The sequence below is a fragment of the Dermacentor silvarum genome, chromosome 10, assembly GCF_013339745.2.
Source record: "Dermacentor silvarum isolate Dsil-2018 chromosome 10, BIME_Dsil_1.4, whole genome shotgun sequence".
NCBI classification, from domain to species: Eukaryota; Metazoa; Arthropoda; class Arachnida; order Ixodida; family Ixodidae; genus Dermacentor; species Dermacentor silvarum.
In genome coordinates this window covers 58955686-58981380 of record NC_051163.1, presented here as the reverse complement: position 1 = coordinate 58981380, position 25695 = coordinate 58955686, and the positions used below count along the sequence as shown (strand labels likewise).

Below are 25695 nucleotides of genomic sequence, written 5' to 3'. Positions count from 1 at the left end.
AAAAAAGCGAGGAACGAGAGCCGAGTGCCGCAATTTAAACTGTTTGGAGTTGATGCTTTCTCCGGCTATATCACTATAAACGAAACGACGAAAAGCAATCTGTTCTTTCTTCTCGTCGTGGCAAAGGTAAACATCTCTGTACTGCAATAGTGGCTTATAAGGACGTGATAATACTATTTACGCTTCACTGCTTTGTGTGGCAATCAGCCTAAAACTTCTTGATTCCATTGTAGAATTTGCATTGAGTCGGAAGTCCAACTTTAGAATACACGTATTTGTCAGTCGCTAACCTGGACTCTTTATGTAGAATACATGAAAATGCCTTTTCAACGAATCTGCGCAATACGCGTCCAAGACATTCCCGCTTATACGAGAACATTTGTGTAGTGGCCCCATTCCATCCTCTTTAGATGAGTTGGAGAAAATTCTCACCAGCTGTCTAACAAAATTACTTGAAAGAGCATCAGACATTCTCTAGGTGCTACGAACGACATAATGTACAAAGGATAAGAATTTGATAGAATGATTGCCAGTATCAGCTCGACTAGCTGTATAAAACGTATATATACCGACTAATGTGTCAATGTTGACAGCAAAATATTTGACTCTTTAAGCTTCAATATATGTAGGTTCTCTGAAGCTTGAACATACTTTATTAATTAGAACTATTACATAGTGATTTTATGGAGAAATAATAAAAGAAAACCGCGTGCTAGCTTTATTTATGCTCTTACAGAAGGATGACAAAATTTATGACCATTAGATTTTACGGATGCACACATGCTTTAGTTTCAGAAGTCTGCTTCGTGGATTTAGGCATTGCTTTAGACTCGATTCTGTGCTGGCGCATGAAAATGCTTCAGTTAGCCATTATAAAAGAAAACATGTGTGCTGCAGGGATCATGGATGATATCCCTGTTCCTAAATATGTGCATTTCTATAGCCTCGCTCAGAAGTCTTGGGCATTTATGTAGGCAGTGTGCGTTTGTGTACAAGTACCAATATTTCTCAAAAGTATGAATGGAGCATATCAGAATGATTTCACAAAACTCACATTCTCAGAAACATGACAAAAACAAGTATATCATGCATGCACATTTGGTAGAAGTATGCCAGCACATATAAATTCATTTCCTTGTGTGGCAATCAGTCTAAAATGTGCTTGATTCGATAGAAGAACTTGCATTGAGTTCATATTTAAAATATTTGTTAGTCGCTATCCTGGAATCTTCATGTAGAATAGATTAAATTGCCTTCTCAACAAACCTGCAATATACCAGAAGATATTGGAATGTTTAGCACAGAATTTTACTCAGGGCCGACTCCAATTTCTTTATTCGATTAGATGTGAAACACAGAAATGCTTTTATGAGATAGCGCCTAGATGTATTTGGATGAAACTTGATACATTTGCAAGAGAAAGTTAGATTCTAGTGAGTGCGGGATGGAGAATTTAGATATAGGGCCTGGAATTATTTAGGAATTTCCCCGAAATTGAAGTTTAAAACAAATTTGGGTACAAAATTCCGAAATTGGTAACGCTGCATCAAAAACAGAAATCGTAGTTCTGTAAAATGCATTCGTTAAAGCGTCGAAATTAGAGAAATTTGGTACAGAACTCAACAACTAACTCAGCGCAATATAAAAGACAGAAACAAGAAAGGGACAAACAAGGACAAGTGCTACTCACAACTGTTTAATGCAAAGGAAGGATTGTACACACATATATATCCTCTTGTCACGCATGCGCAGGCCAGACGATAAGAAAGGCACGTGTAGATTAAAGACGATTGCGCAAGAAGTCAAATTCGGCGTCAAGTAAAGAGATAGACGGCTCACTTACACACCGATCTCTGTTCTGCTTTATAAAGAAGGCCTCCAGTGCAAGACGAGAAGAGGCATTGCCACTCCTGCCCAAAATGGTAGTCTCATGAAATCGAGCGTCACAACCGCATGCGGTAACATGGGCCACCAAATGCGCGCCCTTATCCTCCTTTTTGTTTATCTTTTGCGCATGTTCCCTTAAGCGGTCGTTCACGCAACGTTCAGTTTGGCCGATATACAACTACCCACAAGGGTGCAAGGGGATGGCATAGACGACCCCTTTGGAGCACTTCACAAAGGGCTTCTCGTGCCTAGTACGGCAGCCTCGCCTGCTCTCACAGCAAACTCGAGAGCACAGCTTAGAAAGCTTGTTGGGCGCAGAAAAAACAAGAGGTATACCGTGTCGGTTAGCAACCTTTTTAAGGTTGTGTGACACTTTGTGCACATAGGGTATAACCTCTTCTCGTCTTGCACTGGAGGCCTTCTTTCTCAAGCAAAACAGAGATCAGTGTGTAAGTGAGCCGTCTATCTCTTTACTTGACGCCGAATTTGACTTCTTGCGCAATCGTCTTTAATCTACACGTGCCTTATCGTCTGGCCTGCGCATGCGTGACAAGAGAATATATATGTGTGTACAATCCTTCCTTTGCATTTAACAGTTGAGTAGCGCTTGTCCTTGTTTGTCCCTTTCTTGTTTCTGTCTTTTATATTGCGCTGAGTTACTTGTTCAGTTATGAAGAACCAACTAGCCCAACAATTAACTATTCTAGAATTCTTGGTACAGAAGTTTACAGCCTACGTAAAATTCTAACAATGTCTACGAGGGTACCGCAAAAGTTAAAGCAGTGCATGTAGACAAGGATGCATGAAAGCGCACAAGGCACAGCGCCGTGTCTGTCTCTTTCATGTGCTTCCTTGCGTTCTCGTCTGCATGCGCTACAATAGTACTCCAAGATACCTTAGGAACAATGCCTCATTGCAGCAGTAGTTGCAAAAGTTATGTTCAGAAATCAGAGGCGCATTTCAGAGCGGCCTATAACACATCAATTTTGGCCGTTTAGATATATTATGTGCAGTTTATAGAACTGTGAAATTGTTTTTTAATGCTGAGTTCCGGAGTTGAGAACATGATTGTTGAGTTTGTAAAAGTTTGCAGTTTTCGAAAATTTAGCGAAAAAGTGCAATGCCAGAATAAAATACCTTCCCTCATACAGTCACAAGATTTTACCTCTGCCTTTTAAATGTTACAAACCTCATAAAAATTGGTGTATTGGTTAATGTCAGCAAAATAATTTCTCCGTTCTCATGCATTTAGAACTTCCCGAGCTAAAGCTTGCTCTTAATAATACGAGACACATACTGGGACACAGGGTGTCGATACGAATCGGAACTGTACCGAAAACCGTAGCTGTCTCGTTATTCCAGCTGAACCGGAAGCGAACCGAGCCGTTATTTTCCCGTCATCTCGGAGGTGAAGCCAAACCGGAACTTATTAGAGGAACCAATCCGAACCAGTTCGACAAATGGTGGGGAAGGTCCAGTCAACTCTATACGTAGAGTATACGTCAGAGGCAAGACGTTGGACAAAGGCTCAAAGCCTCTCCCGTAGCTGGCAAACGATTCCCATGCTAATAGTGAAATTACTTCCAATAAGCTCACATCAGTTCTAACGCTCATGTTAATTTTTGTCCATCAAGGCGATGAAAAATGCGATGGAAAAAGCGGGCGCTTTGTGCCTCTCGCCCAAAGGAATAAAAACTCAGTTAAACTTGTGCTTAATGCTGTACGCGGTCGGCCGTGCAGCAGTTGTAATCAAGCTATACTCATGAGAGAAAGCTATAGCGTTGTAACTCCAGACATTATTTGTGGTTTTCTTTGGCGTCACATGGGACGTCAATGCTTAATGTGATAATGACGGTGAAAGAAACATGGAAGGAAAACCGTACGCTGAATCTACAGACGAAAGACATGCGTTGATTATGGAAATAGCTAACTTTATTTAATACTTGTGGAAATACTTGCGAAATATTTGTGAAAAAAAGGAAAGCTTGATTTCATAACAAATTTGAACTACAAAGAAGTTTCTACCGAGTGCATTCAAGAAGAAGCATGTATAAACTAAACAAAAACGCATTTTTAATAGGAGTGTTCAAATCGTGAAATTTTCTAATTAAATCGAATACGAATATTCGAGGTAAACAGACCTCGGAATATCGCATAGACTATCGGATAGATTATTATTTCTTAGCAAAGGGAATTTTAATATTTGCACGGAGTCACTCGGGTAAAAAATTAGGCTCAGGAACTTCACAGATTAATATATTACCATTCACAACTCGGCGTTACGGACTGAGCAGCTTGCACATAAAATAGTACCTTTAGTTCTCTAAAGGTAGTATCTTATGCTGACAGTATGCTGAAAAATTGAACAGCAGGTTACCTACAGTGTTGTGTTCATTGAAGGAGGTATATGTGATAATAGAGCAGCGCATAATTGTTTTAATTAGACGCAAATTGGCTTAGAATGGCGAAGTAATAAATCGGGACACCAAATTTCATTACACGCTACCTGAAACCGAGCCATTCTTGTGGACAGACGGGAAGTTCTTCATTACAAGTAATAAGCCCTATGTGTCCGGTACGAAACTAGTGCCTCTGTGCACCAACCGCTGCTCTCCAGCAATCCTGAACAATCCTCCCTCCTAACGTTCTCTCCCGCTCAAATTTCTACTATGCCTTTTTATTCCTTATATATTAGAAAGAATCAAATATTTGATAACATCGAATATTGAATTCTTGAATCGAATACCAATCAAGCAGGAGGGGGCTATTTATTACTTATTTAAAGTGTTCGCACAACGGCAATTTTAATTGTTATGTCACATGCCTGCAACCACTCCTTTTCATTTAAACATAGCACTAAATCTCTGGCAGCGTGGCTGTGAAAATGTGAAGAACACACAACATGATACAAATATTACTCATTTTTAGGGCAACAAGAGTGACGCTCCGCTGCTGCTTTGGACCCAAGGTGGTCCAGGTCTATCTGCGCTGTTTGGACAGTTCCTTCAGAATGGCCCTGTGGCGTTTGACTCCTCTAAATACAACTTCACGCAAAGGAATAACACGTTACAAAATAACATGAGCATCATTTACCTTGACTTACCTGTCGGGGCAGGCTTCAGCTTCACGGAAAACCGAACTGCTTATCCCAAAACCCTGGAGGATATAAGCGACAGCGTCATGGAATTTCTAGAACAGTTCCTGATGGTATTTCCTGAATATACGTGTCGGGACTTTTACGTCGCTGGAGAGTCTTATGGAGGTCTGTGTCTCACCTAATATTTTGTCTGGAAAATGATGCCGCGATGGTATTTTTGGCTAGATACTCTAAAGATAACTTCTAGTTCTCTTTTCCTCAAGGAATATTACCAAGTAACTGCCTAACATTTTGCGCATGCGTTATTACATACACTTGGTAAGTAAATAATGACACAAGTATTATCCGTGAATGGCAAAAGGCCGGCGACGGGTTGCTGAGATTCCATATTGAAGCTCCTAGTGGGGTCATGTAATGGCTTCGATTACACTTGGCTACGTTTTGCACGCTTCGCGCTAATAGAGAGGCGCAAGAACATGCATAGGTGCGAAACAGTGGTAGCTATTTCTAGCTTATCTTTCACAAAAACCAGAACGTTGCTGCAAGTCGAACGCATTTGGTTTCGCTTCTTCAGCTAGCAGTTTCTTAACCGCACACTTGCAGCTATAGTGGTAACCTCTTCTAACTGCTTGCCTTGTCCCTAACTGGTTGCTATAGTGGCAACCTCTTCTTACTACGCACCGATGCTAAGCACCTGAATCACTATGTACAAGTCATTAAGACATCATATGCGGTTGTTTTGAACAATTTATTAGTTCGCCACTATTCAGATGCCGTGTTAAAAACGAATGTCCAAATACGTATTTCTCAATCTGACAACTATCAGAACCAACGTGCCTGCGCTCACGTTTGTGCACATATTTTAACGTTCCAGTGTAAAATATGATTCAATTTTTGCAGTACCATATGATATGGAGCAATGTGCATTTTTGTATAATTGTCTAGGTTTGGCTGCTAAGTCACTACACTGAGTCGTCGTGAACAGCACCACTGGTGCTGTTCACCGCTGGTGTTGTTCAATGGGGACGATGGTCGTACATTCTGTCAAGGTGTTTCAGCACTTTAGGTGTTGTATGCTACACAAGTGTAAGAAAGTTTGTAGGGATGTTAGAAATATTTTGATCACAGGTGACACTATCGTATGACCACGGTGGCTCCTGACGATTGTCTCGAAAACTGAAGACAAAGGGCGCGAAGGCTTTTGAGCGCTACAAGAGCACAATACATAGTCCGTATCTGAAGTCTCTAGATAAGAGCTCTCCTGAATGAGTCTCACTGAGGTGGCACAGCTAAGAGCAGCCGATAAAAGGCAAGAAGGCTGAGAAAAAAAGAGTTAGGCTGCTAAGAGTCTTGCCACTGGCAGATTTTTGAGACGCACCAATGACTGTCCTAATGCGTGTCGTGTCTAGGACTACGCCGCGACCGAAGAGCAGATTAAGACACGCCAGTTGACAGATGCAGGGCAAAAGAGCCCCGTGTTTATTCTTGCCTTGCTTATATACGAGCAGCTCCTGATTCCATGCATGATTCTCCGTAATTAACATGCATAAACTGAAATTGACGAGTACTCCGGAAAGTTCGCATTGCTAAATTTGGACTGCAGTTCTAAATTTTAAGTTGCATTCGCAGGCAGCTGAAAAAAATTGGCTTTATCGCGCTACCCCTGGTCCGTATACTTTTTCTCACGGGTGTACATGTGCTGCGTTACCACGGTTACGGAGAACCGTGTGCGCACAAGTCGGAATGCCACCACAGCCTCGCGTTTCACAGTGAAGCTGCATATATGGCCACCCCGGCAAATTTTCTGCGTCCGTACGTGTACACCGTCGCGTCCACAAAGAAACATTTTCGTTTCCAGAGCTAGTGTAACTTTAAGTTATCGCGTAACAGAATTATGCTTTCTCGAATGTTCAAATTACAATCCGATGCTATCATGTTTGCGCGTTGTGTGTAAGTCGTACTTTATCAATTTTGTGACGCACTTTGAAAATTTAATTAGTTCAATAACGCAATTGCGCCAAATGGAGGGTCTACTAGAATGAGGATCTTGCTGCACTCCGTCACACCCGCGTGCGCACGTGACGAACGTGTGCACACGATGTATCTGTCCTTGATGAATGGGCGCTCTGTCCGTTGCATCGGTCGAGCGGAGTGTGCTGCGGCCGCAATCGACATCAGGGCAAGACTTCAAAAATTATAATGACGTTCCCTTCGTGAACGCGGTCTACGCGCAAGCGCATGGATGCCACGAACGTGCACTGCTGCTGTCGGAGCACCAAAGCAAAGGGCGCGAACGAGGTCCTCGACGCTGCATTGATCTCGACGGTGCGACGCCTTGTGGTGGTGGCGCTTGTGTAACGTCGGCAACAGCTTCGCTGTAGATCCGCTTTCACGGGGTGGAATGGAGGCGGGAATTTCTTTTTCACACAGTAAACACGGCACCGGAGACGATAAAAAACAACAGCAAAACAAATGAAAAGCAGTCCTGGTTAGGCAGCTCAAATAGAAAAAGTGCAAGTTGCAAAGTATGCAAGGGAGAAAGCTTGAAAATGTAAGTGACAAAGTTTGACTACAGCTACCTGGACGATAGAACAGTGGTCGCGGGCTAAGAGAAGTGGAGCTTGTAGGAGTGTTAATTAGAGGTTCCTTCCCGGAAGTTTCCTCGGACACCCTCCTTCCTCCCTGCTCTTCAGCTTCGAATGTTCTCGGAATATCGGAGGTGGAGGAAACAACTTTATTTTGTCAATTTGGCTTGGATTGCATACGAGGAGTCGTAGCGTTCCTTTGGCTCTGATCTATATTCGTATACTATAATGCACCAATGCTTGCCGGTTCTTTTCTAGCTCTATTCCCGAGTCTATTCGCACGACGTAAGACCGCGGACGAGAGGCCAATCTTAAAACAGTAGGCGCGACCCGACTGTCTTTGATTCACCCTCTATTTCCTGTTTGCAGTTCCTTTAGCGACCTAGCCGCGTGATGGCTGTCGAAGTTACACCGCTGCTTCTCTCTAACTGCCTCATCTCTCCTGACAAGGGCCTTTAAGTTGCTCGTTTCTGAAGGCCTCATTAAGTTGGGGTATTGCGCTAGCATTGACCACAAGCTCGGCTGGTCTTTTCCCCAAGAGACCTAGGGTGCTCCTGCACGCCAAAAGTGCCATGTATGGATCTGCTGGACTTCTCTAGTAATCTCTAGTTTTGTTTGAACTGCACGTTCTACTGCTCCGTTGGACTGCGGATAACTTGGGCTTGAAGTAACGTGTGCGAAGCCATACGCTTGCGCGAAATCCTTGAATTCCGCAGACGCATATTGACTGCTGTTGTCCATTACCAACGTTTCAGGTATGCCATGCTTGGCGAATACATTTTGATCTGGCTATAACAGCAGCATAATTTGTTGATGGTAACAACGCGACCTCTGGAAAACGCGAAAAGTAGTCCACAACCGCAAGATAATGCCTCTATTTGAGATAAAACAGGTCCGCTCCTCGTTTCTGCCAGGGAAAGGAAGAGGATCGAGATGGTAGCATTGGTTCTGCTCATTGTACTCTCAGCTTAGTGCACCCTAGGCAATCATTCACTACAGTAACCAACTCTGAACTAATCCGCGGCCACCAAACAGATTCGCGAGTGCGAGCGTGACATCTTACAACCTCTTGATGACCTGCATGCAACGCTGCCAAAACTTCACCTCTCATCTCTTTAGGAATGACTAGGCGAGGTCCATACATACCATAACTACAAATCATAGCTACAGCCCATGACTGCAAAGTTGGTGTGCCATCTTGCCGGACTCATACCTACAGCGAATCTTTCATTCCGAAGACTAGCAAAGAAGGGAACCACCTTCCCGCTTCCATCACCACCATCACCGACACCGGCAGCTTCAAGACTGCCACTCATGAGGTCTTTTGTTACCATGTTTTCTTTACTTATTATAAGTATTTTTCCTCTTTTACTGTGCAAACATTTCTTATTAACTACTCCTTCCTGTAATGCCTTCGGGCCTTGGAAGTATGCTAAATAAATAATAAATAAATAAATACATAAGCACCCCTTCACATTCTGTAAGGTGTGCTCGGTGAGGCCAAAAAAGTATCAGCCAACTCTTGGCGTTTGCGAACCGCGGCCTACCATTACGGCAGTGGAACAAAAGCTGTTGACAGGAGGCGTCACCTTGTTGCGCCAAGCGCACCTTGTGTAGATGGGCTGAAAATTGCACTTCGCCGATGCAACCTGCCATAAAATCAGACAACAACTTGTCCAACACCAGACTGATTTTCTTACAAGGCGCTCGAGAAGGGGCATCAGCCGTATAAGCCCTATGCGGAACCTTTCAATTCTGGGTAGTAATACGTATATTGGAGATTTCCCAAGAAGCGTAACGAGCGGCCTGTGATACGTCTGAAATTGGAAGTCGAGCACTTTTAACATTCCACGCATTCTGCCGGCCCCGTCAAAGCAGCGCTTCTTTTTCAATTTGGGCATATATCTGATCAGTGGGCGTTAAAGCACGGGAGATAAAAGCAACAGCTCGCTTATGCCAATCTTGTTGCACTTGGAGCAACACCACCCCAATTCCGCATGAAGACCCATCAGCCGATAAGACCACGCGAAGCGTGTGATCTAACTTCGCATCACACCTTGCTGACGACACAAGTTGTTTCAAACAAGCAAACGCTCTTTCCTGAGGTTGGCCCGAATGCCACTTTTTGTCTTTCACAAGCAGTTCACGGAGCGGTGCAGATAGCTTAGCTATGTTTGGTATAAACCTCCCGAAATAATTCACCATGCCCCAAAACCTGCACACGTCTGGTACCGCTGACGGTACAACCATCTCTTTGGTTGCTTGCACTTCTTCAAGGCCTGGTGTGATGCCCATTGGATCAGCAGCATAGCCCAAAAACGCTACTTCTCGAACACCAAACGAAAATTTTGCCTGATTGAGCCAGCCGCAGAGAGCTTCCTTAGAACTGCATGTAGCTGCTCATCGAGTTCGCTCTTTGATGTGCCAAAAACCGATATCTCATCCATAAAGTTCACTATCCCAGGAAGACCATCCAAGATTGCGTCATGTGCTTCTGAAAGTATTCCGGGGTAGAACTTATTCCAAATGGTAGCAGACAGAAAAAGTAGCAGCCGAAAGACGTGATAAAGTGGTGAGGAGCTGACACACATCTGCCAATTTAATTTTATCGAAGTGAGAATTAGTATCCAACTTCGAAAATAGGACGCTCCCGCCCATATGCTCAACACATCAACTTTCGGCGACGCGAAGCGCTCCTGCAACACACTCTTGCTAAGCTGGGTTAAATCTACGCAGATGCGCACTTCGCCCGATGATTTGAGCACTGGCACGATGCGCACACCACTGAGTTGGTTCATCAACTTTTCTGTTCAGCCATCTTTGTTCCATCTTGAGCAGTCTACTTTCACCGCATTCCTTAGCGGAATGGGAACACGACGCGATGTGTGTATGGTGAAAAGCGGAGCTTCCGGCTTCAGGCGAATGGTGTATTCGCCTGACATCGTGGTGATACCAGAGACCAATTGGGGGTACATTGCTTCGAACTTTTTCTCCGAATTCATCAACAACTAGAGACTCAGAAGCTCCAGAAAGTTATTGGTGCAACTCCAGAACTTGTTTTGAAAATCACGTTCCCCGTGTTCTTCAATGTCTTCCCCAATCGCCTAAAAAAATGTGGTGTTTTCGGCCCTTCTCAAGTTGGGACAGATTTGTTCTATGCTGAACAAAGAAAAGATGGTGCAGTGTACGAAGAAAGGTGGGAATGTGTTTGCAAATAATTTTTGGGAGTTGTGTATCGGATATCGTTGTCCTGTGGACGTTTGCACATACGACAAAAGGGACATTACATTAACGATAGGATACGTGAGCGCAGCCTAGCGGTGTTTAGCAAGAGAGTTGGTGATCTTGACTTCCCCTGCAGAAGCTGCAGGTGCGTGCTGCAGTTTCAAAAGATCAGTGCCATGGCAAGGGCCTGGGACAAGGCAGAACGTGAAATAATCGAAGCCTTCTTTATAAGGCAGAGCGGGGACAAGTGTGTAAGAACGCCATCGGTGTCAGTAACTGACAGGGAGATAGCCTACCTTGACGGCCCCGTTCGATCTGAGCACACTGAAGGTTTTGTTTTGAATTCGGCCCAGTGCTTTTTTTTTGAAATTGTTGTTTGTGTTTGTACAGTTTTAGGCTCTGGTTTTAGCAAAAAATTTTTTGTAACCACATTTCGGTGATGTATTCTAGGGACCTCATTTCCTGATTCCACCATTTTCGTTTGATGTCGCATGCAAAGTTTTTATCAACATTGCAAACAGGTGTGGGTTGCTTGTGTCAAACGACATTTATGTACATGTAGGCAGACAACATATGTGTGTATCAAAAAAAAAAAGAAGACTAAGTGCTCTTTCCAGCTTTCTCCAGCAATATTGTATCATGCTTTTAGGTTGGCTTGCTGGTTCACCCAAAAATAGACAGAAGATAGTCTGAGCTCTTTCTTACCGTGTCGCTCTCTTCCGCGACTAACCCTGATAGTTTTGAGCAGTACGTTAAGAATTTCAATAAAACTTATTTGATGTTATGAAACAATTTGGGTTATATTTTTTGCTGTGCAAGTACAAATAAAAAAAAAACGGGAGATGTAGACAGCATGGCGTTTCTATAAAAGTACCCGAGGACTCAGCGCTTGCATGCAGTGATATTCCTGACCTCAATTACACTGTGGCCGAATAATCGTCGATGCACGGGACATAGTGTGTGGACAGGCCTTAAGAAACGACAGTGTAATAAAGAAAATAGCCTTAGCCCCGTACTGTGCGAAGACATCTTGATAGCAAAAGTGACTGGGAAATGCAAAGAAGCAAGACAGCAGTCAAGGTAACTCCTGAGCTTGCGTCAGTGTTTTCGACACGGACAGGCAATGAGAAGGCCAAAATGGTATTGGCTGCGGGCGATATTCCTCGGAATCACCGTTTTTGCTTAGGGCTTATTAAGGCAAAAACCTTAGGTGGCTATGTTGGCGGTGCCTTTGCGGTGCCCTTGCGGTGACTTTAGCTAACCTACGCCGGCCGACGCCGCAAAGTGTAGAATCACGACAAAAGTTGCTCGGATTGACGGCACAATTTTCAGGGAGGTGCGTGCAAACGAACTAAATTAGTGGCTTTGAAAAGAAAATTTTATGCATTTCGGGCAGGGTGCGAATCGAACCCGGGCCTCCGCGGTGCGAGACAACCACTCTGCCCTGAATGCACGGCTACTGCACTGTTCTGGCTTAATAAAGGTGGGCCTAGCGCGCGCCAGATTGCTCACGTCACGTACTGACTGAAACGCGCTCATGCCACTAATCGCGCGTTCGTCGTCGTCTTCCACAGCTGGCTCGAACCGATGCCGCCGATCATCCCAGCGTTCCCATACTGCCCCTCGCGCTCGTGCCACTGCTCGTGCGTTCGTCGTCTTCTACCGCTGGCAGGCTTTCACCTTTACGTTTTGCAAACGTGTAACACTTGCTTTTAAGCAAAGCTTTATAGGCTCACAAGTTTCGGCGGCGGCGGCGGTGTCACGCTGAAAAGTGGGCCGATCCTGGCGATAGTGCAGAAAGGGTCTAAGCACATTGGCACATACCAAGGACGAAAAAGAAAGAGAGAACGAGAGGAAGAAAGAAAGAGAGAGGGAGAGGCAGAGAGACAGAAAGAAAGAGAGGGAGAAAAAAAATCACCAAGAAGGTCAGAGAAACAAAGGAAGAGAGAAAGAGAGATAAAGGAAGAAGGAGATATAGAAAGAGAGAAAGAAATAAGGGGAGATAGAAAGGAAGAGGGAGAAAGAAAGATTGATACAGATAGAAAGAGAGAAAAGAAAGAGAAATAAAGAAAAGCACCACGAAGGTCATAGAAACAAAGAGAGAAAGGAAGAAAGAGAGATAGAAAGATAGAAAGAAATAGAGAGAGTGAAATGAAACGAGAGAAAGACAGAGAGAAAGATCGATAAAAGAGAGAAAGACAGAGAGAAAGAAAGAAAATCACCACGAAGGCCCGATGTATACACGACAAGCTTCGCTTACCCCCATTTTCTCGACAGGGGAACGGCTGGTGATTCTTTCAATGTTATCTGCGCGTGTATGACGCATTCGTTCGAAACTTTTTCAATGGAGCTTATGTAGCTGTGGGCAACGCCTGGTCCCGTGGTTCTAAGCATATCTTGCACACCTTCTTTGCTCGCATATCTTGCGCAACAGCTACCTTCACAAAAAATCGAAGCGGTAGTTGTCATTAGGCTCTAAAACTTATTCATTAAAAATTCGTGTTTATATCGACACTGTAAGAGATAGGTAATTAATTTTCGCTAGTTAGACAATTGTGACAATGAAAAAAAAAACATGCTCTGATTTGGTCAAAAGAAGAGTAAACATTGGTGGTTGGTTACGTTTGCGTGTTGTGAAGATATTTATTATGAGCTTAGTGCAAGTTACCCGAAGCATCCTGTACGCCTCGCCTTCAAATTAATCATTCACGAATTGAATTTGAAGCGCTTTCTTAGCTACCAAAGATTTTTTTTTTGCACGGATGCGCTTTATCCCTTGGCAGACCCACTGCGAACAAATTGTGGCGAGGAAGTGCGAAAAGACGAAAAAGAAAATTTGCTTTAATTTTTACATTTTGCACTTTGGATTAGCATTTTGATAATAACTTCAACACAGTCGTGTCCAAAGCAAGTAATTTTGATTTGATTTTCCAACAAGGTTCGTGTTCCATCATATTGTTACGTGGTCGTGACGTGGAAGCACTCAGAACCCAAACTGTTAAAGGTCAATCTCTTTATTGGGCGAAGAAAGTAACTCCCTTTACAACAAGAGCGGCAAGCACAACCGTCGGTCGGTCGCCGATAAAACTGATCAGCACCGAAACGCGTCGGCTTTTACACCCGAGGTGCTATTCTCGACACGCATGGCGTCTGCACGGCCGCCATTATCCGCCATCTTGGCTCGCGTATCTTGCGCAACAGCTACCTTCACAAAAAATCGAAGCGGTAGTTGTCATTAGGCTCTAAAACTTATTCATTAAAAATTCGTGTTTATATCGACACTGTAAGAGATAGGTAATTAATTTTCGCTAGTTAGACAATTGTGATAATGAAAAAAACATGCTCTGATTTGGTCAAAAGAAGAGTAAACATTGGTGGTTGGTTACGTTTGCGTGTTGTGAAGATATTTATTATGAGCTTAGTGCAAGTTACCCGAAGCATCCTGTACGCCTCGCCTTCAAATTAATCATTCACGAATTGAATTTGAAGCGCTTTCTTAGCTACCAAAGATTTTTTTTTGCATGTCTGGCTTTCCAGAGGTCACGTGTTTTGAAATTTGTGCCGGGAAACGGAAGGTTATCAAAATGCAATTTTGCGTTTTCGTCAGAATGACGAAACGTGACGTGCATCTGCAAATTTTATCGTCCATGACTTTTTTGTGGTCCTTGACACCTATATTTCGACTTTAGCGCTTTAAAAAGAAAGTGGACGGCAGCATGCAGAAGCCCGTGCAATGCATCTGCAATTTCGCGAGTATGTGGTGGCGTTCCAAGATAGCCGGCATGTCAGCTTGTTAATTGGGTGAAGGAATATTCCGTGAATAGCATCACAGGAAGGGCCGCTTCGTAAACGTCAATTTGACGTTGCGTGACGTTGCGCTGGGCCGCCATTGCAGAGATTTTCCGCCATAATTTGTGGTGCAATGAGCCGCGCGAATTATGGTAATGAGCGGCCATGTGCATTAGCGGTCGAGAGGCATGCGTATCGCTGCATTTTCCCTGTAATTTGGGGCCATGAAAATCTTTTGTTCACAATGCGGGCTGCAACGCTCTCGGGTGGTGTTGGCATTTGTGTTCTGAACCATCATTTTTATTAAAAACACGTTTACTTGGAATAATATTGGTTGAAACTAGCAAACTTTTTGCACTTTTCACTATTGTGTTTGTTTTGAAATCAATATCAATGACTTTTCGCGTCATCAAAGGCTATGACAACGGTGACTTCTTAATTTATAAAAAGAAATGTGCGCAAGGCGGCGCCTTGAAGTTTCCTCTCGCGGTGCGAGTAAGCAGCGAAGTGAACAAGAGATGGCAGCGCCGGTGCTTGTGTCGCGCAAGCGGATACCTGTGGCGCGCGCAACGCTATCGATAATATTCGGCCGCTTCTCAGCCAGACGAGTCGAGCTGAGTCACTTGCGTTTCACGAGATAGCTATAACGCGGCCTAGAGCGTGCGCTGATCATCACTGGCAGGTCGCGTACGTTGTCTCAAGATAGAAAGCAAGCGCGTGGGCGCCAATATACGATGCCTCATTCCATTTCCCGAGGACACGCATCCTAGCTAATGAAGCAGACGACAGCTTGTGCGCATGCAGACGACGGAAGCGGGAAACGATTTTGATAGAATAATCGCATGCTTTGAGCTAGCTGTTTTATTTTTACTGGGGAGGAAAACTGTTTTGCTTTATCAAAAACGCTAGGTTCAATGCCTAGATTACAGTTTATTGGGCGAAACGTCAAATTTGGGTCACGTTACGAAAGCCATCGGCGCCATTTTGTAAGCGTCGCGTCTACGTCACGCCTCGAAGAAAATGGCGGAATATTCAGAATGGAGCCTCAGAATAGAGCCTCAAATTGGGGCTATCGGCGCCATTTTGTAAGCGTCACGCCTACGTCACGCCTCGAAGAAAATGGCGGAATGTCCAGAATAGCGGCTCTGCTTCATAGAACTTTCCAGCGTTATCGCTGATGCTCGCTCAGGATGTGGAAAGTAAAGTCCCCGAAACTTCGTAAAGTAGCGACACTCTCTCTCCGCCTTCACTCCTCGGCGCTCCCTCCTCGAACGTGGCGCCGCCCACACCGCTTGAGCGTAGCAGACGACCTTTCGCAGAGAGAATGCACGCATAGCAAGGCGGTGCGCTTTGAGCGTTTCGTTTGCTTTCTAGCTTCGAGTAACTTCATGTACAGCATAGAATTTCTATTCGGAGGGTTATTCAAATTCAGTGACGGCAGGTGTTCTTTCCTGTTTTGATAACTATTTTTTAAGTATCTAAACGAACGCTAACGCCGTACCATGACGACTCCGAATGTATCGCGTGCGCTACTTAGGTACGCAACATTTGCCAAGCGCGTGTCGCAAGATCGTGTTGCGAATTGTTGTAAATAACACGTTTATGGCCGAATGTCTACATCTTGGCCTCCAGCAAGCCTTCGGTAACCTAAATAATTCGCGCCGGCCATACCATGTGAATTCGCGGCGCGTATCAGCTATGACGTAAAAAGGCTGGCAGAGGGCACAAATGATCCCTGCTCTGAAGGTTCGGTAGGGCATTACAAGCTACAGAGCCGCCAACATGCGTGCTTGCCAATCTTCTAAGGACGCGTGAAGACTTAGGGTGGGCGCTGGTTATGTTATGTATCTAGTGCCTCAAACTCGACAGAAATTTGCGCGGCCGATCGAGTCAGGACTCTGCGTACATAGAAAATGAAATCAGTTTTTTAGCATTTGTTTGCGAAGCGGGAATGCGGTAACAGCGCTTTACTCACTCTCAAACAAGAGCATAGTGAGCTTACCCCGTGGAGTAAATTATTTTTTCAAGTTAGTGACTTATCACAAATATAGCACAGTGCATTAGATCGTCCGTTTACGAAGAGACGTACTTGTCGCGAACCGAGTTGCGCTAAGGTGCATGCATTGGGGACAGTTGTGCTCACTCCGAAGTTGCGAGATACGACGTTCATGAAATCAATGACGCTCTTGAAGGCGTATGTATAGTATGTATATTGTTTTGCAGTCGTTGAGAGTTAAGCGCCAGTGGCGTAGCCAGAAATTTTGTTCGGGGGGGGGGGGGGGGGGTCACGTTGCTGCGCGGCCTCCTCCTTATTCAATTTCTCTAGGGATCAAATACACGAATAATAACTGCACTGCCATTGCCAATGCCATTGTATATTACATGCTGCAAACAAATTATTGAACGCTACGCACTGTCAAGTAAAATATGTACTTTTTCATAAAAGAATATATTCGTATGTCCCAAAAATTGTGGCAGAAATAACTGATATCAATGCTACCGCGTTGTTGTTTGTCTATTTATTAAGTAAAGAAAATATCGCACGAACTTTAGGACTATATCAGTTAGAAACCAGCAATGCAGTGCATGCAGCTGATATGAAAAACATCATCATCAGCCTATATTTTATGTCCACTGCAGCACGAAGGCTGTGATCTCCAATTACCCCTGACTTGCGCTAGCGTATTCCAACTTGCGCCTGCAAATTTCCTAACTTCATCATCCCATCTGGTTTTCTGCCGACCTCGACTGCGCTTCCCTTCTCTTGGTATCCATTCTGTAACCCTAATGGTCCACCGGTTATCCATCCTACGCATTACATGGCGTGCCCAGCTCCATTTCTTGCGCTTAATGTCAACTATAGAATATCGGCTATCCCCGCTTGTTCTCGGATCCACACTGCTCTCTTCCTGTCTGTTAACGTTAGTCCTAAGATTTTTCGTTCCATCGCTCTTTGTGCGGTCCTTAACTTGTTCTCGAGCTTCTTTGTTAACCTCCAAGTTTCTGCCCCATATGTTAGCACCGATTGAATGCAATGATTGTACACTTTTGTTTTCAGCGACAGTGGTAAGCTCCCAGTCAGGATTTGGCAATGCTTGCCGTATGCACTCCAACCCAATTTTATTCTTCTGTAAATTTTTTTCTCGTGATCAGGGTCCCTGTGAGTAATTGACCTAGGTAAACGTACTCCTTTACAGACCCTAGAGGCTGACTGGCGATACTGAAATCTTGTTCCCTTGCCAGGCTATTGAACATTATATTTGTCGTCTGCATATTCATCTTCAATCCAATTCTTACACTTTCTCGATTAAGGTCCTCAATCATTTGCTGTAATTCGTCTCCATTGTTGCTGAATATGATATGAAAAACATAAAGGCCATGAAAAAAAAAGTTGAGGACAAATATTTTGCTGAATGTTTCTTATTCAAGAACCTTGTTTACATTTTTGTACATATGCAACGGCCAGGGTAAAACCCCAATGACGCTGTCCATCGGTGCAATAGACTGCGCAGGAGCAGCTGTTACCGGTCGTGTATTGTAATTACACCGAGATTATAATCGCAAGAGTAAGTACATATAAAAAGCAGGAGTTCTGCAAAATATACATTAGAAATGCGAAGATAGAATGGCATATACAAATGCGAAGATACAATTCTCGATAAAGAGCAAGAAATTGTAGCTGGAAACAAAGTTCACTGCTTGTATACACAAAAGCTCGCAACAAGATATTTAAATATACGTATAAGTCTCCAGTAAATACGTCACTGTATATAATGCGTCCGACGAGAAAAATAAACATGTTGCGCAGTAAACTTTGCGCATAGAAAGACAGACGATCCAGGCAAGAACAAAACTATGATCGCGGAAATTGTGATATGTACTTGGGCCATGCGGCTGTCGCGACCGCACCATATGAGTAGAATAATAGTGAAATAATGCTGAAATCAGTACGAAAATGTGTAATTTAACTGCCTGCAGAGCGGGAACAAATATTCTGCACCCAATATTAGAGAAGGGTATTGCTTCGGTTCAAAAAAGAAGTAAAAGCAGGCAGCTAAAAATAAAAGGCCAAACGAAAGCCACAGATGATGCGGCAAGTTGAACTACCCAATATCCAAGTGTGTTTGTCGGGAAACGCCGCGTGCGCCGGGTTTTCAATCAGCAAGGGCGGTCAAAATTGGTTATTGATGTCCTCGTAATTTTCGTATTCGCAAGATAATTTTGATGATGATGCTAACTGTTAGAATAAACGGTGATAATTTCTGCGGGTTTAAAAGCTAATGAACAGTCATACGTTTTCATAATTACGAGCGTATGGACCTGAAGGAACAGAGCTTTTTACTTGCATTTATTTTTGCGTCTTCGCTATCTAAAGGACAAACTTCACTCGGCGGGGAAGTTTAGCGAAGCGGTCAATGACTTCGGACACGTTGATGCCGACGTCTATGTGGGCGTAGAGAAGCGCCAGCCTAACCATGCTTTCCTTGGGCATTGTAGAGCGCAAGTAGTTTTTGAGTAATCTCATGTTAAAAAATATTCTCTCTGCGCTGGCAGTGGTCACTGAAAGCGTGACTAGAATCTGGAAAAGTTTGTACACATTTACATAGAACCTGCAGTCGCAATGAGATAGGCCTTTATTCCGGTTCTAAAACCTAAATACACTCCTTCGATGTCGTCGGCATCCTTGTTTAGGTACCTTGCCCAAACAGTAAGCTGTTCGATTCCTGCAATATCCGTCGTTTCGTAAGCAAGTATGGAGAAGCAGCCTGCAGTGTTTACTTTGGTGTCTAGGCTTTCTTTGACAATTTCAACACAGGTTTCTATAATTTAGTTTTGTACATCTGAGCTTAAATACGACGCATTACTGGGGCAACTTTCCAAATGGTTCTTCAGGTATGTATCTCCACAATCAGCTCGCATGGGATGAAGCGCTCTCAAAATACCAGTATTTTGAGCGGAGGCTTTGCTTAAATCCATAGGACCACTGTCCCTATGGCCATGGACAGCCAGACCTTGTTGCCCGCAAAAAATAACTGCCTCAATAATAGGCCGTTAATTTTCTTCTGTTTTCTCTTATTTTACTTTGCCTGCACTGGTCCAGCTGATCGATCACATTAGGCGCGCTTCCTGAAAATGTTTGAAGAAAGTTATCAGCTGCCAGCTAACAGTCATGGTGATACTTCGTATTTTCGTGTGTGTGGAAGATTGCGAGCGCATGCTTCCATTTCTGGAACGGCTTGGACACGACGGCTCCAGTGCGCGCATGTTGGCCCAAGTTTATAAGAGCATTACACCCATAAAGTTCCAGAATTGAAAATCTAAAGCACGGCTTTGGAAATGTCAGTGCACCTTTCGCGTCAAAAGTTTATGAGAACTTTATACCCATAAATTTTCGTAATTGAAATCCATGCGCTCCATAGATTCCGCGGCCGCTGCGAGATGCCGCAACGCGCCCGCTCTCTATTGAAAAGCCCGTGAAACTCTATGCACGGATGGGGCTCCCTGCGTTATGTGACTCCAGGTGCAAGGGCGTTGCCAGGAAATCCAGCCTGAGTTCGCAATGTTCGTGCCGAAATGTCTTTTGGAGCGTGAAAAAGACATTGTAGACAAAATCCCGAATGAATCCCGGCACCGGTGGTTGTTTTGGTCGGCGGTGCATGCCAGCACGTAAAAATTTCGGGGAAGGGGGCTGAAGCACTATCAGCCCTCCCCCCCCCCCCCCTGGCTACGCCCCTGTTAAGCACCATTTGTTGTCTCATTACGTAATTAAACGCACCAGCCGAAGTGCCCTGCAGCAAGCGCATCTAAGAGACATAGCCGCCGTACGAACCAACAGTTAACGAACGAGCGTACGAACGACTAAACGAGCGTGCGAACGAGCAAACGACTAAACGAATAAGCAAGCGACTAAACGAACGAGCGAATGACTAAACGAAATGAGCCGTGCACGAGCGGGCGAGCGCACGTTTTCTTTGCGAGTGCGCCACCGCCGCTTCTTAACCTTCACACATTTTAAAGCTCACGCGAATTGGCACGTACGTCTCAAAGACCTTTGATGCTGTCGTGAGGCGACGAACGCACCTCGTAACTCGATTTCGATAGAGCACGCACGCTTTTCATCGGTGCCTTTGTATCTCAAATCCACCGCGCTACCGCCAACGAGGAACACAAACAAAAGAGGCAAACAAAGCTGTTCGCTCTAAAGAAGGCTAGTAAGTAACCACAAACGGCAGAGAGTTGCTTTCCTAAGATGACTTTTTACGCTCGACCCTCAAATTTTGTCAAAAGGACTGTGCTGAATTTTAAATGTTTCGGAAACACGTTGTCGCACGCAGCCTCGCTTGCCCGCAAATGCAAGCCTGTAGGCGTACAACACGATTAAGCGTACCGAATACCCCAGGTCCAAATATACCTGGCATAATCGTGCGGAGGGTGATGATCTGAAGTTCTTCCTCGAAATTCGATGAATCCATGTCTTTCTTCTTAACCCGTCGCGCTTAACGGACGGTATCGAGAAGAGTTTCTTGCCTTTGCTGAAACTATTTTGGCAGCCGAAGGCGCAGCAAGTCACGGTGATGGAAAATGCCATGAAGCGACGTCGCACTTGCCACAAAACTTAGTTCAACGCTTTCTCAAACCAAAACGCGGAAGAGCAACGGCGCCAACGTGCGCTCCTCGCCAGTCGATAGACACTTATCGGGCGAAAATGGCCATCGGGCGCGGCGTTAAACTAGTACACTCTACTGTAAACAAACGAAGCCAGCGTCCGGCGGCATGACGGCCCACGTGATGCCATTAGGCCAATAGCGACGCGGCGTCGGCCTCGGCCAGGGCGCGCGAGGAGAGGGCGGCATTATTCAAAGCGTGGCGCTACTTAACGAAGTTTGAGGGGTTTTAGTGGAAAGTACTGAGAACACACGCGTCGTCCATGCAGAGTAAGCAGTATGTTCGGCAATAGTCGCGAAGCTGTGCGCAACTCAAGCGCGTACTGCGCCGAGCGATAACGCGCGCAGTACGCTTTTCTTTTCTTACTTTGTTACGAAATTGTTAGCACGAAGACGCACTCGGAGGGACGCATATCATCGCATATTCGTTTTTTTATACATGAGTGGCAGACCAACTGGTATAATGTGTATCCTGGTTTCGGACTGGTGCGCAATATTCGACGAGCTGGATCATTCAACAGCATGTTTTTCTGCCAACGTTTCCAACAAAGACAGCGAAATTAGCGCACTGAGTTCGATATTTGGGGATAAATAGATCCGAACAAGAGTGTTATAGCAAAGCAAACAATACGAACTTGCTTTAGAAAACTATTGTAAAGACGAACGACCACCTTAAGCAATTTATAAAGAATTACTGAAAGTATTTCTCAAGCTTCATATATTTGTTTACCTCTGCGTCATCATTTTCCGAATTTCTGTCTTCCAAGAAGTGCAAGGACCCTGCAGAAGCGACACCATCATAGAATATAATAATAAATAAAATGAGCGAAACCTTAAGTTTGAAGGGATGATATATTAGGCTATAAAATATCAAGTGAAGCAGCGCTCATAATTTCGTCTTTTTACCTTTCTTTTTCAGCGAGGTACTCTGTCTCCATAGCGCACACTCTGCTAACAAGTAGAAGGAAGATACCGCTTATCCTCAAAGGAACAATTAGTGGAAATGGATTCCTCGGCCCGATACTCGATACAGCGGACTCCAGCGAGTTCCGCTATTGGACTTCAATGGTTGACGAAAGTGGACGTCAACAGCTTTCGCAGCGGTTCCAGTATATGAAGAGCCTACTCCCACAAAATGCTTCTGCGATTCCACGTATACTATTCGATACAATATTTTCGAGCCCTCCCGGAATGACACCAACTTTGTTTCAAAACCTGACATCCTATAATGATTACTCGAGCCCTCTTTACACCGAAAGACCACTTTTCATACAGGCTTGTTTCTTGTTCCTGAATACATCTTCACTTATCAGAAAACAATTTCACGTAGGAGAGAAAAGGGAATTTCAGTACTACAACGAAGATCTCTTGATGAGCCTGGCCCCTGACTATTTAAGAGACATTAGCTCTTTAATAGAGGGCGTGCTGAACGACTCGTCTGCTCTGTTCTACACTGGTCAAATGGACTCACTATTTCCGTCGGTCAACCAGCGCGCCTATTATAGAACTTTGAATTGGACGTACTCGAAAGAGTATCGCAATGCGAAACGCTCTCCTTGGCGTCCGTCAACTTGGAGCACTTATCAAGGCTACGCTGGCTTCGCAAAGCGAGTACCTAATTTCACCGAAGCTGTGTTGCTAGGAATGAGTCATTATGGTGCGGCCGAGAAACCGGACGAGGTGTATTATCTTACGATGGAGTTCATCAATAGCACAGCTAGTGAGGGCTGAATCCTTTCTGTAAAGAATGTGGTGAAAATGTGCACAATGTAATAAAGTGTAAATTTAAACTGTATGTTGATGACTGTTTGGATTACTCTCGAATTCTTCTTTCGTGTTTTGTATTTTGGTCAAAATGCTTCCCACATCTTCCCTAATTATACTTGCAAGCACACCATATCCCAGGCATTTACTTCCGGAAATACTCCTGCTTAGGAAGCGTATCGGTAGAGAAACAATCTGGGCAAGTTGTAATTGCCAATTCATGATATATTTCAGCGCAAAAAACACAAAACCCATAGAAGCGAATAAATAAAAAGATGGAACTTAGACAGAGCGCTCTGTCCACCTTTTATCTTTTTTCTTATTTCGTATCGGTGATATTTGTGTATCTTGCACAGAAAGCTACCGATGCAAAATTTTGCGTGGGAATTTCATTCGGACAAATAGGTTAATACCAACCGTACTTTAATGTAGTTAGCATTCGTACGGTACCTAACACCCTTTCTGGCACCTATGTCCCTGCGGGCATCTAACCGTTTTCCCTTCCCGACAACTCGAGTCATTGGGAATGTCCCATTGGGTATAGGCCGCTTGGTATGTGCTGCAGTTCAATGATACAAAAAAAATTCTTTAAAGAGTTTCGCAGCTGAGAGGAGTCGAACCTGTGCGATAGATAGAGAGGCACACTTGTCTGAATACGCATTGCGCATATAATTTACGCAATGAATAAATATTCAGACCCCCTTCACGTGCACACTTCGCGGTGGCGCCGATCGATCAAACAGCGTGGCCAGAGAAAAGCGCATTGGCGGAGCTCGACAGCATTATACGCCTCATAAACTGACTCGTTACGGTGGCGGCCTGGTGGCAGTATGATGTGTTCGTACATTGCCTTAATGCTAATCGCGATACCGTCGACAACCATCCTGATGTATTTTCTGCTAGATTTTGTTGCATGATAATGATACGGCGATCACCTGCAAGGCCAGCAGTCCAAATTATAGAACTGTCACTATAACAATGGCATGACATGCGTGAGTTCTAAGCAATAAATATTATTACGGTTGAACTGAGAATGACCTAAGAAGATGTGTGCGTGGCGAAGAGCACAATAAAGCTAGGATGGATGGGGACGGAGGCCGGTATTAAAAATTGTGTTGAAGTCAGTGTGATGGGGGTCCCCGTAACAATATATACACATTGTCGTGGATATCACACACGGAGATAACAGAAAAAGAAGACATGATTGTTTGCAAATAAAACCAAGTGCATATTGCTGTAATTGTTTATTTGAAAGTGTGTCGATAACTGTTAGATATTTGTTTAACTTCTCAGGATGTTATTAAGAAAGTTCTAGAAAATCGTAAGAGACGCTAAAATAAGATGTTTCTAGTAAGGTACACAGTGCGTGGTTATTTTTTCTGGCGCAGACAGAAAGCCTACTAAAAAGTCACAGGCCTGCGCGGCACACGCAGCACAGTCACAGCGTAAGCTGGTGGAGCGGCTCAAGAGTAGCTCCAATTTGGGCACCACGCACAACAGGGTTATCGCGGCAGTTTGTTCGCCTCATTTTGACGAGAACGATCTGACCTGTCCGCCCGGTGTCGACGGCGAGCTGCGGCTTGTAATGCTCTCGGCACAGCAGTCTTCTTAGCCCGATCAAGCCTTACAATTGCAACTTACATGTCGGGCACGCCGCGTTTGCAGGCACCTTAACTAGATGGCACCACCATACTGATGGAGGCTGGGCAGCTCGGGAGCGCGTTGATTGCGCGCCTCGTCTGAATCGCATATCGTAGTCTGCGCCAGCGCGCGCTGCATTTGCAGGCACCTTACGTAGATGGGGCCTCCATACTGGCGAAGGCTCGGATCGTCTGCCCTTGCGTGTTTGCTTTATAGGGCATTTCCTCTAGCCGATAGCAAGCGCTTGCGTGGCTCAGTGTAGAGTATCTGGCTCCCACGGTTCGATCCCGGCCAGAAACGCCTACTTTTTTCGCATTTCCAGCGATAGCGGTTACGGCGGCTAAACACTGTCGGTGGCATCATCGCGAACCGAAACGGCTATTGGAATGAGCCCATAACAGCTTACGCTGTAATATTCACAATATGATGTGACTACACCTACGCGCGCAGAGGGGAGGTATTTTGCAAGAGTAAACTTATTGAACTGTGAATTTCGGCTGCCGCAGGTTGGTTTGCGCTTTACGAGCCAGCAGGAGACTGGCTGGGGGCGCTTGTCTCCTCACTCGTACGTCTCCAGGCAACCAGCACTTCAGCAGATGCAGATATGAACAATCCATTTGGTGGACTTTTACAGTATACTCCGCTAAGATTGTTGCGCCATCAAGCAGTCTCAGTGCAAAAGCAAAATGGGAGGAGTGGTGCCGATAGCGGAAGGTGCGCTCTCTCGTCGACGACCCAGCGATTATTGCATTCTAAATTGTCGGCAGGTTGTTGCGTGTTACCGGATTGTTTTCCAACATTTAGAAGCAAAATTTCAAGTGATTTCTTATGTTAAGCTGAAAATTACCTTTCTTTCCCACATTAAAATTTATTTGTTACATTTCATACTCGTTCCTAAAAAAGAAAAGTGTCAGTTTCGCCCGAAAGGCGAAGCATCGATTGCGATAGCAAGTTAGTAGACACTTCCACATAGTACGGATAGTAGTTTTATCTGCCGTATAAACTTGTAAACATTCGCTTACTAGCTAAATTAACAAGCACA

General features: G+C 44.5%; 1 protein-coding gene across 1 annotated transcript in view; it reads left to right on the top strand.

The window, feature by feature from the left end:
• Positions 1–23043, top strand: part of LOC119432022 (venom serine carboxypeptidase-like) — a 25329-nt gene extending 2286 nt beyond the window's left edge. The window contains exons 2-4 of the mRNA XM_037699471.2: positions 8–126; positions 4816–5149; positions 22168–23043. Coding sequence (XP_037555399.2) covers positions 8–126; positions 4816–5149; positions 22168–22979 — 1265 coding nt within the window. The 3' untranslated portion in view covers positions 22980–23043. The remainder of the gene's footprint in view (positions 1–7; positions 127–4815; positions 5150–22167) is intronic.
• The last annotated feature ends 2652 nt before the right edge of the window (positions 23044–25695 follow it).